The sequence below is a fragment of the Procambarus clarkii genome, chromosome 58, assembly GCF_040958095.1.
Source record: "Procambarus clarkii isolate CNS0578487 chromosome 58, FALCON_Pclarkii_2.0, whole genome shotgun sequence".
In the NCBI taxonomy this organism is placed as follows: domain Eukaryota; kingdom Metazoa; phylum Arthropoda; class Malacostraca; order Decapoda; family Cambaridae; genus Procambarus; species Procambarus clarkii.
In genome coordinates this window covers 20112321-20126999 of record NC_091207.1, presented here as the reverse complement: position 1 = coordinate 20126999, position 14679 = coordinate 20112321, and the positions used below count along the sequence as shown (strand labels likewise).

The window sequence follows — 14679 nt, the reverse complement described above, 5'->3', positions numbered from 1 at the left end:
ACAAATCGCATTAACGTCCCACGCAATAAAAGTTTTTAGAGAATGATCATTAGTCAGAAGTCCAGGCTGTGATTCATACGCCAGAGAGCGAGCAGCTGCGTCTACCAATCGGGTGTCTTGATCAGAAACCGGGCCAAAGAAGTCATTGCTGCCCAAAACCAACACAAAAAAAAAGGTAACTGCAGAAGGCCTATTGGCCCATACGAGGCAGCTCCTATTTATAACCCCCCCCGGAATCCCACTCGTATACATGTCCAACCCACGTTTGAAACAATCCAGCCCCCCCCCCCCACCTCCACGTTACGCGGTAATTGGTTCCACAAATCAACAATCCTGTTACCGAACCAGTATTTACCCAGGTCTTTCCTAAATCTAAACTTATCCAATTTAACCCCATTGTTTCGTGTTTTATCTTGTGTTGATACTTTGTAACACGATAAATGATTTTATTTAATAAATTCACTACAGGTAGTCAGTTTACACAGGAATTGGGTGGCGATAGTGTGTCAGTCCTTGACAACAGGTCACGCTCCCCCCCCCCCCCCTCCCAGGTGTTGGTGTTCACAGGTAGTGTGAGGTCAGGTCAGGTCAGGTCAGGTGTCAGGTGACCTGTCCTTGCTCTTAAGCTGGTAATTGCAGACGGCGGCCTGCGTGTTTCCGTCAAACAAGCCGCTATCTAGGTGTGATAGGAAGATAGCCGAGGGGTCAACTCAGGTAGGTGGACCTGGTCGGTATACACTGACATGGGTAGATAAGGGCCTCGCTCCACGGGGAAGATTCTGCCCTGTATCCCAGGTACTACACAGTCCAGGTATGCTTGAAGCCGGCGGGGGGGTTGACTGTCAGCCATCCCTCCCCCCTCAACCCCTCTCTTCCCCCACCTGGTTGATGGGGTTGTGGGAGTTCTTCTACTCCCCTGGTAGTTAGACAGCTGTTACGGGCTGCTTCCTGAGGGAGGTGGGTGTGGGGGAGGGGGGGAGGTGGAAAAAAATATAGTTAGTAACAGCTGATTGACAGTTGAGAGGCAGATCGAAAGAGCCGAGCTGAACCCCTGCAAACACAACTAGGTGAATACAGTGTTCTCTGATTGTGCCTATGGCACTTCTGCTCTTCACTGGTTCTAGTCTGCATTTTCTTCCATATTGTTCGCTCTAGTATGTTGTTATTTTACTGTGTAGATTTGGTACCTGGCCCTCCAGTATTTTCCATGTGTATATTATTTGGTATCTCTCTCGTCTCCTTTCTAGTGAGTACACTTGGGCACCAAACCCTGGTGTGTTTGATTGTAAGGTGATGTATTCTGTATTTCCTAAATTATATGTTGTGAAATTTGCAAGGACAGTCAGCCATATTGCTTTTAATTTCTTGTGTGGTGACCGGCTCTGAATGAAGTGTTGATGTGGGTAAAGTGAAGAGGATATAATTATCCATGAACATGTTTAATAAATAAGTAAGCATTTGTAGCCGTTTTTATTTATCATTAATGCTGATTCTCCTTAAACAATATCCTTGGTACATTTCTCGAGTGCTGGAAGCTAGAGTGAAGAGCAGTCAGTCAGAAGATTACTTACTAAAGTGAAAGACTTGATACTTTATGCTTCACATGGTTGTAGTTTGTTAATGTTAATTACAATAACTGTTGAATAGAGACGAGTTCCATTGTGAGTTGATGGTGGCAGTTCTACCTCTGTCTAACTTCTATAATTTACACTCTAACTTTTTCTATTCCTCCTTCACCTCCACTTCTCTACCCTCTTTCTTGCCCTCAAAATCTACTCTTCATCCGATGCTCTATTTCTACACTTTCCCTTTCACGGAACTCGCCCCGTTACTCCTCCTCTCACTCCATCTCCCTCTATGGTGTTCTCCATCTCTCATCTCTCTCTCCATCAGCGATGTGTTACAAGGTAATCAGGTAAGAGTCGGTGACCTGGCTGCCCCCAGCTCCGTTCACTCTCAACCTTGGTTTGGTACATCAGAGAGAGCGTTTTGCCTTCATATGGCTTTAGTTTTCCATTTAGATTAAGTAAGTTCGACTATTTGCTCTCTCCTGTTCATTACACCCCCCCCCCCCCGTCAGTATTTTCACATTTTAATGTATTTGTACGATATAACATGGGTGAGGGGGGAAGGGGGGATTTTTATTTGATATACACTGAGCAAACTTGGACGTCTTCAAGATAAATCTGAATAGTTTTCTTCAAGAAGTGCCGGACCAACCGGGCTGTGGTGGAAATGCGGGCCTGCGGGCCTGTTGGACCAACCTCTCACAACTTAAGCCTGGCCTCAGGCCGGGCTTGGGGAGTAGAAGAACTCCCAGAACCCCATCAAGCAGGTGTATAAGTGTAAAAGCTGCATTAGATGCCCCGGTATATATATTCCTCCATTGATGATCTGTGATAAAGATGTATCTAGGCTATTTAGTACAGTGAAAGGACTAGGGGAGTCGGTCGGCCAAGCGGACAGCACGCTGGACTTGTGATCCTGTGGTCCTGGGTTCGATCCCAGGCGCCGGCGAGAAACAATGGGCAGAGTTTCTTTCACCCTATGCCTCTGTTACCTAGCAGTAAATAGGTACCTGGGTGTTAGTCAGCTGTCACGGGCTGCTTCCTGGGGGTGGAGGCCTGGTCGAGGACCGGGCCGCGGGGACACTAAAAAGCCCCGAAATCATCTCAAGATAACCTCAAGGAGGCAATCCGCTCAGTTTGTTGCCGATTTCCGTGTCGAAAGTTACCTGAAATAAGTTTCTTGGCATTTATTGCTTTGTTTTAATCTACTAGTATCTATAAACAATATCAACCAATCATAAAATATTGAGGTGGAGTTGTTGGAGTCTGTCGGCAGAACTATTCGCATACTTTGCGTCATTATGTACTGGAATGTGAAAAAATCGCGGAATTCAGAGATAACACCATCAATGGTGTCAAAGAAATTTGTAAGTACTTCATTCATAATGATGTACTGCCCGAAATCTTGGCGAAGTATCCCAAATTTGCTTACTGTAGGTGCAGCCTGCACATGACTGTAAAGCTGCCGCCCAGTTAGGTGGGTGTGGAGCACATGACTGTAAAGCTGCCGCCCAGTTGGGTGGGTGTGGAGCACATGACTGTAAAGCTGCCGCCCAGTTAGGTGGGTGTAGAGCACATGACTGTAAAACCTGCCGCCCAGTTGGGTGGGTGTAGAGCACATGACTGTAAAGCTGCCGTCCAGTTGGGTAGGTGTGGAGCACATGACTGTAAAGCTGCCGCCCAGTTGGGTGGGTGTGGAGCACATGACTGTAAAGCTGCCGTCCAGTTGGGTGGGTGTGGAGCAAGACTAGTAACTTTGTGACTCACCATAGATGTAAAGTGCCTTGTATAGTGACTATTGTGAGTCTCTTGTTGAATCACTTGATACAAAAGATTATTGATGTGTGTATTTGTGTAGGTGATTGAATATGTATATGTGTGTGTCTCTGTAACCCTTTACACCACCGCCCACGGGATGGGTATGGGGTGCATAATAAAGAAATTGCAAATTGCTGTTGGAGACGGGTAGGGAGGGGGTACGGGGGGGGGGAGGGGGAAGGGAAGACTGGTAGCATAAAGAAGGTGAAGATGTGGTAGTGTTTATATGCAATAAGTATAGCAGGTGTTGTTCCTCAGCGTCCTCAACCCAGTCACGAGTTACTCTTCGTGCCTAGAGCCCTCCCTGGCCCCATACCACCTTTGTCCCCTCCGATCCCTCGTGTGGGTCCCCCTTCCCCTCACCTGGCGCCGGGCCACGTTCCCCCTTCCCCTCACCTGGCGCTGGACCACGTTCCCCCTTCCCCTCACCTGGCGCCGGACCACGTTCCCCCTTCCCCTCACCTGGCGCCGGACCACGTTCCCCCTTCCCCTCACCTGGCGCCGGACCACGTTCCCCCTTCCCCTCACCTGGCGCCGGACCACGTTCCCCCTTCCCCTCACCTGGCGCCGGACCACGTTCCCCCTTCCCCTCACCTGGCGCCGGACCACGTTCCCCCTTCCCCTCACCTGGCGCCGGACCACGTTCCCCCTTCCCCTCACCTGGCGCCGGACCACGTTCCCCCTTCCCCTCACCTGGCGCCGGACCACGTTCCCCCTTCCCCCTCACCTGGCGCCTTTCTCCTTTCCCTGGTCCACCTTTCCCTGGCTCGCCTTTCTCCTCCCCTCCCTTCCCCTCCCCTCCCTTCCCCTCCCCTTCCTTTCCCTGGCCCACCTTTCCCCTCCCTGGCCCACCTTTCCCCTCCCCTCCCTTCCCCTCCCCTCCCTTCCATGGCCCACCTTTCCCCTCCCTCATTTTGGCGCCTACTACCTTGAGATGATTTCAGGGCTTAGCATCCCCACGGCCCGGTCCTAGACCAGGCCTCCTTTTTGTTACCTTCTGTACCTCCTACCTATTAGGCGGTAGGCCTATTAGGCCTGACATACTTAACAAAGATGATCACTGCGCCTCTTCACAAAGGAGGTAGTAAAGCAGATGGACAAAATTATAGACCAATAGCTTAACCTCACACATCATAAAAAATCTTTGAAAGAGTGCTAAGAAGTAAGATTACAAATCGCATGGCATCACAACATCTCTATATCCTTGGACAACACGGGTTCAGAACAGGGTGCTCCTGCCTCTCACAGTTGCTAGGTCACTATGACCTGGCCTTAGGTGCCATGGAAGATAAACAAAACGCAGATGTAATATACACAGACGTTGCAAAACCCTTCGACAAATGTGACCATGGTTTTACTGCCCACAAAATGAGTGCAAAGGGAATTACTGGCAAAGTTTGGAGAAGGATCTTCAACTTTTAACGAACATAACTCAGTGTAATAGTCAACACAGTAAAATCCGGATATTCTACTGTGAAAAGCTCTAGTCTCCCATGGTACCGTACTTACACAGGTACTTTTTCTCTTCCAAATATCAGACATACTTTACCTTGAGGGTACCTTGAGATGGTTTCAGGGCTTAGCATCCCTGCAGCCAGACCTGGTCCTCGACCAAGTCTCCTCGCTGCTGGACATGTCAACCAGGCTGTTTGACGTGGCTGCTTCACAGCCTGATGTCTGAGTCACAGCCTGGTTGATCAGGTATTCTTTAAAGGTACTACTTATTAAGTTCTCTCTTGAACACTGTGAGAGGTTGGCCAGTTATGCTCCTAACGTGTAGTGGAAGCGTGTTGAACAGTCTTGGGCCTCTGATGTTCTCTCTCAAAGTACCTATTGCTCCTCTGCTTTTCAACTGGGGTATTTTGCACATCCTGCCATACCTCCTGGTCTCATGTGGTGTTATTTGTGTGTGCAGGTTTGGGACCAGCCCCTCTTACTATTTTCCTCGTGTAAATTATTATGTCTCTCTCTCCCGCCTGTGCTCAAGAGAATACAGATTTAGGAATTTTAGTCAGTCCCAATAGTTTTGGTGTTTTACTGAGTGGATTCTAGCAGTAAAGGATCGTTGCACGCTCTCCAGGTCCGCAATTTCTCCAACTTTGAAAGGGGCTGTCATTGTGTATACCTCGAGTTGCTTTCAGGGCTTAGCATCCCAGCGGCACGGTCATCGACCAGGTCTCCTCGTTACTGGACTGGTCAACCAGGCTGTTGGACGCAGCTGCTCGCAGCCACGTCGCAGCTGCAATAGTATTCCACTCTAGAGAGCACTAGTATTTTGAAAAGTATCATTGGTATACCATCTCAAGTGTAAAGGGTCAGCTCCTGCGCTATGGAAAAAAGGAAATTTTAAATGGAAACCATATATAAAAATGGAATGAAATCACTCTAGAAGGAAAAAGCAATGTAAAGAATCTAGGAGTAATCATGTCAGAAGACTTTACCTTTACAGAACACCATAAAGTAGCTGTCACGGCTGCAAGAAAAATGACAGGTTGGATAACAAGGACCTTCCAAACAAGGAATGCTATACCAATGATTCTTTTTAAGACAGTAGTGCTCTCTAGAGGGAAATATTGTTGCAGCAGCCCCATTTGAGTTGGAGAAATTGCTGACCTAGAGAACGTACAGAGATCATTTACTGCTAGAATCCACTCTATAAGTCATCTTAATTATTGGGGCCAATTAAAAATCCCTAAATCTGTATTCTCTAGAACACAGGTGAGAGAGATACATAATCTACACATGGAAGATATTGGAGGGACTGGTTCCAAATCTGAACAGACATAATATCTCATGAGACCAGAAGGCATGGCAGGATGTGCAAAATACCCCCGTTGAAAAGCAGAGGTTCAATAGGTACTCTGAGAGAGAACATCAAAGGCCCGAGACTGTTCAACACTCTTCCACTACACATTAGGAGCATAAATGGCCTGCCTCTCGGTGTTCGAGAGAGAACTCGACAAATACCTCCAAAGAATACCTGATGTACCAGGCTGTGATTCATAAGTCGCCAACAGCCTGGTTGATCAGACAACCAACCGGGAGGCCTGGTTGGAGACCGGGCTGCGGGGCTGTTGAACCCCGGAAGCTACACAAGGTAGGTATGTAACCTTTTCCTACCCCAATTGCCTTCAATGGTGCAGAACCCCATTGCCCCCCCTTCCCCCCTCATGCCCTGCAGTGCACACTTTGCATCATAGACTTGTACAATTTCCTGTGCCCTTGCAAATGTATCACCTTGAGTGTGTCTTGTGCTTTGCAGGTTGTGTGAGGGTGGCTGGTGAGGATGTCTGTCGGCTCTCCTACGCCGTCACTCGAGTCTCTGTCTGGGACTCCATTAGGTTCCCTTATCGACTCTGACCCACCCCGCTCCCTGGAAAACTCTCCCCCTGCATCCACCACAGGTAAATTGTGTTCATTTTTGACAAATGTGGGAAAAATGGGTATTGTTTAGCCTTTAAGCTACCAAGTTATTTTGAGTCTTGCATCCAGGTGCTCGTTGAAAATCAAACAACCGAAAAAACATTAGGATGAATCACACATGGCAATATATCCACGTGGAGAAATTGCAGGAAGCGATGTGAAGAGTGCAATAGTTAAAAAAGAGAGGATTTAAATTTATATATCTGTATTGTATTTTCTAGACCAGGCAGTTTAAGGGGCCAGAATCACAGGCATAGTCAAAAAGTATTGAAAATTTTGGGATGCAGTAAAACATGTATTAAAGTAGCAGAAAATTTGCAATACTAATGCAAAAAAAAAAAAAAAATATATATATATATATATATATATATATATATATATATATATATATCACATCTATATATATATATATATATATATATATATATATATATATATATATATATATCTATATATATATATATATATATGTCGTACCTAATAGCCAGAACGCACTTGTCAGCCTACTATGCAAGGCCCGATTTGCCTAATAAGCCAAGTTTTCCTGAATTAATATATTTTCTCTAATTTTTTTCTTATGAAATGATAAATCTACCCATTTCATCATGTATGAGGTCAATTTTTTTTTATTGGAGTTTAAATTAACGTAGATATATGACCAAACCTAACCAACCCTACCTAACCTAACCTAACCTATCTTTATAGGTTAGGTTAGGTTAGGTAGCCGAAAAAGTAAGGTTAGGTTAGGTTAGGTAGGTTAGGTAGTCGAAAAACAATTAATTCCTGAAAACTTGGCTTATTAGTCAAATTGGGCCTTGCATAGTAGGCTGAGAAGTGCGTTCTGGCTACTAGGTACGACATATATATATATATATATATATATATATATATATATATATATATATATATATATATATATATATATATATATATATATATATAATATATATATATATATAATATATAATATATAGTGTAGCCTTTCTGCTGTGACCCCTGTGGACTGGCTGCCCCGGCCAGCCCATGTGGTCCACATGCTCTAAAACATTGTTTACATGCACCGTACTGTTATTTTATATTCGGATGTTTGTTTTTATTTTTGTTTGTTGGGTTGGACTCGCAACATATCTAAGGCTCTCAACTGCTGGGAGATATCAGTGACTTGCTTGACATTATAATGTGAAAGTTTGTTCTATGTTGTAAAGCTGTTATATATCACACAAACTTAACATTAGTTAATATTATTATTATTACTGTAATATTATTATTATTATTATTATTATTATTATTATTATTATTATTATTATTGTATGTATTTAATTTCATACAAATAGCAGTGAACCCATGATTTTGTTCTCCATTGAATGTGATTTCCGTGAAATTTGTGTGCTCATTGAACTTCACACATGAAAATTGTTGGAGGTGCAAAGTAGTAAGATTACAAATCACATGGAATCACATCTATATAACCCTGGACAACACGGGTTCAGAACAGGGCACTTCTGCCTCTCACAGTTGCTAGGTCACTATGACCTGGCCATAGGTGCCATGGAAGACAGGCAAAACGCAGATGTAATACAGTATACACAGTCGTTGCAAAACCCTACGACAAATGTGACCATGGGGCGCACAAAAGGAACTACTGGCAAAGTAGGGGGAGGCATCTTCAACTTCCTAAAAAACAGAATGCAAAGTGCAATAGTCAACAATGTAAAGTCAGGATCATCCACTGTGAAAAGCTCAACCCCCAAGGTGCATTGGAACGTTCTCATCCTCATATGGGACATAGACAAGGATACGAACTAAATTCTATCATCCTATGCAGATGATGCTATTATTGTCATGAGAGTAGATAATGTAGAGGATACAGAAAACCTCCAGTCTGATGTTAATCTGGTATTTTAATGGGTCACAGAATAAACATGTTTTAATGAAGATAAGTTCTAGCTATTATATATCACCATATATAAAACAGAATCAAATCACAGATGGAACAAAAAAGCAATGTAAACCAATGTAACGGTTCTATTGTTACGTAAAGTATGGTGACAAATAAACACAGACACTAAGATATTATATATATATTTGGTCGAATATACAGAAGTACACCGGTGATACTTTGGTGTGAGTTGAGCGCACTGAGCGTCGGTACAGTATCTCGCAAGTGTCTGCTCTAGACCACACTTGAAAGATCTAGGAGTAATCATGTCAGAAGACCTTGCCTTTACAGAACACCATAAAGTAGCTGTCACGGCTGCAAGAAAAATGACTGGTTGGATATCTTGGGTTGCAGATATGATATACACTTTGTAAAAGCCTTTGACAAATGTGACCGTGGAGTGCACAAAATGCCCTCAAAAGGAACTACAGTACTGGCAAAGTAGGGAGATAGATCGATAGATCTACAACTTATTTCTTATGGATCTTATGGATATTTGACTTGTATCCATAAGATATAAGCCCCCTTTCACCCGAGGCTGGCTGGCTTTCAAAGCCAAGCAGAAGGAAGAGTAATAATTATTAATTAGTTATAATATAATAATAATTATAATAATTATTATAATTATTATTATTATAATAATTATAATAATAATGGTTGTAATTACGGTACTAATTATTACTCTCTTATGCTTGGTCTTGAAGGAAGCCGGCCTTGGGTGAAAGGGTTCTGTGACGCTCTCTGTCTGGAACCTGTAGGTGCAGGGCTCGAAAGTCCACCTCCTGGGGCTCGTGCGGCCCAAGCTTTGCTTCGGGAGGCTGGGGTTGTTCTTGCCCTTGCTGGGGTGCTTGTTCTCCGGCCACTACCACGGTGGTCTGCGGGTTTGGAGTCCCTGTGCCTTCTTTTACCAACTTCAAAGTTAACTCCGGAACTGGAGCCCCTAAGGCAGTTCGTTGTTGCCTTCAACTTTGTTCATACAGTTCCTGCAATGGTGCTGGAACCAATCCTAGTGCATTTGCCTTTCTATTGGAGACTTTCGGTGCCATGGAGAGGTGGTAACCTGCTGCTTGGATGACAGCTTTTCCTCCATATCAACCTACCCTGGCTTTGTTACCCTGGCCTTTTCCCTTCACAACAGACCAACAACCAGAGTGCAACTCCATAGTCTCCTATGACTGATGGATGCGTACTACTGTACTATGACTTATGGGTCTTCAACGAAACTTATTTCTTGGATTTCGTGAACTGTTGAAACAAGGGCTGCCATTCCAGTGATGATATTTTTTCAAGTCAGTGCCTCATTCAAAGCTGGAGATATGGCATATTTGTACAGTATTGTATATCATGACAACTTGATTTACACACTTTCCAATGTGTTGCCAAGTTCACTTTTCCTTTGTCTACCATTTCATCAGTGTCAGTAGTTGTCACGATGTTCATATCTCGACTGTCTTTCCAATGCACTACTGTAGTAAAATTTTGCTGCTTTTTCTCAGTTGACAATTGCCACTGAAATATAGTACTAGAAATAAATACTGCACTGAAATACCACTGGCATTTCTCGATGTAAATTTTCTGTTCGACAGACTCCAATCTTGTGTTCAAGTAGGGACATAGTTAGCAAGGGACTTGTACAGTGTAGAGAGTATGCCTCTTGTTCATCAGTTGATCCACGAATGTCTTTACCACACTGATAGTCAACCAGTAAGGATATTGACTGAGTATGTCCATGTTGGTACGAGAATATAATATAATGTATTATACAGTATATTGGTTGCTGTTCTGGTTTCACATATCATGAAGAATTTCTGTTCAAACCTGTGCCACTTCGATGAGATACACTGCTTGAAAGCAAGATGTCCCTTGAAAAGAAATTGCGATTCATCAATAACTACATTCTGGCCTAGTACAAAATTCTTCAAACTTTCTACTCACATCGCTGAACACTTTCCTCACTTTTCAGTCTATCGTTTCGATCCAGTCGGTCAAAACACAAGACTTTCTCGTAGAAGGAAAGCAACATGTAAAAGATCTAGGAATTACGATGTCCGATGACTTGACTTTTAGTGAACATATCTGAGCAAATATAGCAGCAGCTAGGAAAAGGATAGGATGGATTATGAGAACATTCAAATCCAGAGATTCCACAGCAATACTAATACTATTTAAATCACTAATGCTGTCCCATCTAGAGTATTGCTCGGTACTCACTTTCAGAGCAGGAGAGAATTCTGAAATAGAGGGAATACTGTACAGAGAATCTATAAGTGCACACAGACATGATAAAGCACCTAAATAATTGGGACCATCTCAAAGCTTTCAAAATGTACTCTCTGGAAAGGAGATGAGAGGTTATCTTGAGATGATTTCGGGGCTTTTAGTGTCCCCGCGGCCTGGTCCTCGACCAGGTCTCCACCGCCAGGAAGCAGCCCGTGACAGCTGACTAACACCCAGGTACCTAATTTACTGCTAGGTAACAGGGGCATAGGGTGAAAGAAACTCTGCCCATTGTTTCTCGCCGGCGCCTGGGATCGAACCCAGGAACACAGGATCACAAGTCCCGCGTGCTGTCCGCTCGGTCGACTGGCTCCCCAAGGGTATTGGGGAGCCGGAACTCCCCATTTGATACCTCTCACTCTTGAGGGGTATCAAATAATACATGGAAGATACTGGAAGGCCAGAGCCCAAATTTACACAGTAGCATAACATACTGGAGCAAAAGATTCGAAAGGAAATAGAGAATAGAAGCAGCGAGGAGTAGAGATGCCATCTTGAGGTTATCTCGATTTCGGGGCTTTTAGTGTCCCCGCGGCCCGGTCCTCGACCAGGCCTCCTGCCATAGGCAAAATCAGAGAACACAGTCTGATTAACAGATCCACAGACCCTCCCAGCAAGCATTAGAAATATTTCTGGAACACAGGTGGATGTCTCCAAGAAGCATTTAGATAAGTTGTTGCAAGAAGTGCCAGACCAACTGGGTTGTAGTGAATATGTGGGCCTGTAGGCTGCTTCAAGCAACAGCCTGTTGGACCTAGTTATCACAATTCAAGCCTAGCCCCAGGCTGTACTAGGGAAGTAGATGAATTCCCCCCTCCCCCTCCCCCCCTCCCCCCACCTCCCCTCCAAGTATGCTTTAGGTATGGATCCACATTATCAATGTTTTCAAACGGAAGGCGCCTTAAAAGCAGCAGGAATTATGTGATGTGTAGTACCTATTATGTGATGTGTGCATCCCTAAAATTAGGGTTGGAACAATGCTATCTTTGTTCCAGTAATCTTGGATGATATGTTTCACAGCATGTTTTTGACATTTGACAATTCTCCTTGTATAATATTTTTGTCATGTGCATCTTTCTTGTGTGGCAACCCCCTCATCTATCATTTTCTCAGTCAGTCCATCCGCAGTAGTTTACTACCAGTTCCTCCTCCTCAGCTCCTATCATTTCCTAGAGGAGGCTTGTTACCTATCATTTTCCACCCATGGTGGACCACCCACCCACCCATCATTTTCTGACTGGCCCCCATTCCTATCTTTGTATTAACCCCCACTGACTCAACTCTCCCACTTTTTATATCATGGTACCCTAATACTGTGCATTAATTTGTCTTTTATAACTGTCAACGAATTTTGAAATACGGTATATAGTAATGGAGCATTATGTATTGCAGGTTCGACAGTTGGACGCAACTCTCCCGTTGCTACAGTATGTGGACTGTGTAACGACACCTATGTGCTGCCTCGTGTGCTATCCTGCCTACATGTGTTCTGCTTGGGTTGCCTAGAAAAAGTGTGTGACGGTGGAGACAGACTCGTGTGTCCCCAGTGCCAAGCTGTAACGACTGCCCCACCACCCCTGTTGTTGCCAGACTACGCACTACATCGCCTGTTAGAGACTCCAGTGGATGAGCCTGCATCCTGTACGGCCTGCAAGAGTCGTGACGTGGCTGCTGTTGCCCGCTGCTTGGATTGTGCCAAGCTTCTCTGCCCTCATTGTGTTATGGCTCATCAATTTATGCATTGTTTTGAAGGACATCGTGTGGTGACCCTCGCAGAGCTTGCCCAGCGTGATGAGCGGCCTGTAACCTGCTTACGGCATAAAGGGGAACCCCTTAAGTACTTTTGTGTAACTTGTAGTGCCCCCATCTGTCTTGATTGTACTGTGTTGGATCACCCCAAGGGTTTGCACGAATATGAGGTTTTGAACGATGCTGCCCCCCGTCATCTAGATCAGATTTGTCATGCCATGGAAGGAGGAAGGTCCAGGGCTGCAGATCTGCGGACTTGTGTAAAATCTGTTGAAGGTTCCTGTACACGTCTTCAGCAGCAGTATGAAAAGGCCCAGTCAGAGATTCACGACACTTTCACCTTCTACACGACCATGGTGGAAGAACGCAAGACAGAGCTTTTACGTGAGCTAGATTCTTTGTACCATGCCAAGCAAGTGTCTCTCTCTGTATTTGCTCAAAAGGCCCAAGAGTGTGTGGACAAGCTGCTATCTACGTGCGACTTTGTCGACAAGATGAGGAAGTATGCTAATACCACAGAGGTACTGATGTTTCGCAAACTCATTGAAGGAAAGTTGTCAGAGCAAATGGGGAAAAATTTTGATCTCGGTATGCAGAATGTCAGTGACCTAGAGTTTGTAAGCAATTTCCCTGCCATTCAAGTAGGAGTAAGGAACACATTTGGATACATTCGCTCATCTTCAGATATTCAGGTTGGACCCTCCAAGCTGCCCCCAATAGCAAGACCAAATTCGTCCAACTCTGTGAGCAGCATGAATAGTATTAACAGTTGTTTGAATGGATTATCAGGACTCAATACATACTCAAATGGTCTAAATGGAGTACCCCAGCAAATGACCACCAGCCAAAGTGTATCAAATGGCCAAATGACCACCGGTATTTCCACAAATCTGACCACTAGTTTAAGTTCAGGATTGTCCACTAGTCTTAGTAATGGCCTGGCTAATGGCTTGACCAATGGACTTACTAGTGGATTGAACAATAGCATGAATGGTAATATAAATGGGATGCTTGAGCGTCCATACAGTAACAGTCAGCTTTCCACCTTGTTGTCCAAGAGATTTAGCTCATCACAGTCTATGGGGCCATTTTCAACTAGCTTGGGAGATATGAACATGAATGGCTTGAGTTCATATGAGAAATGGAGTTGTGGAGGGGAAGGAATGTTCAGCCATGAACAGGTGAACGGTGTGAGTGCCCCCGATCCAGTGCTACACGACTTGTCACACAAGCTACTCTCCTGTTCCATCTTCCCACCTCGCTCTCAAATTAAACGCCAAAAAATGATTTATCATTGCAAGTTTGGAGAATTTGGCGTTTTGGAAGGTCAGTTCACTGAACCCAGTGGTGTGGCTGTCAATGCCCAAAATGACATAATTGTTGCAGATACAAATAACCACAGAATTCAGATCTTCGATAAAGAAGGACGTTTCAAGTTCCAGTTTGGAGAATGTGGCAAACGTGATGGTCAGCTACTTTACCCCAATCGGGTAGCTGTAGTACGTACCAGTGGAGACATCATTGTGACAGAGCGCTCTCCTACTCATCAGATTCAAATCTATAATCAATATGGACAATTTGTACGAAAGTTTGGAGCAAATACGTTGTGCTATCCTCGAGGTGTCACAGTTGATCACAAAGGCCGAATCATAGTGGTAGAATGTAAGGTGATGAGAGTCATAATCTTTGATCAGTTTGGGACAGTTCTTCACCAGTTCAACTGCCCTAATCATCTCGAGTTTCCCAATGGCGTGGTAGTTAATGACAAGCAGGAGATCTTCATCTCGGATAACCGTGCTCACTGCGTTAAGGTAATTATTGATTAACTTGTATAAACTGTAATCAGTCATTAACCTCATTAACACTATGTAATAACCCTGGGATGTTAGCTCACCCTAGCACAAA

General features: G+C 44.4%; 1 protein-coding gene across 2 annotated transcripts in view; it reads left to right on the top strand.

The window, feature by feature from the left end:
* LOC123767955 (brain tumor protein) overlaps nucleotides 1-14679 on the top strand; it is a 109356-nt gene that overhangs the window by 84507 nt on the left and 10170 nt on the right. For both annotated transcript variants that reach the window (XM_045758161.2, XM_045758162.2), the window contains exons 2-3: nucleotides 6649-6790; nucleotides 12418-14585. In XM_045758161.2, the coding sequence (XP_045614117.1) occupies nucleotides 6673-6790; nucleotides 12418-14585 (2286 nt within the window). In that variant the 5' untranslated portion in view covers nucleotides 6649-6672. The remainder of the gene's footprint in view (nucleotides 1-6648; nucleotides 6791-12417; nucleotides 14586-14679) is intronic.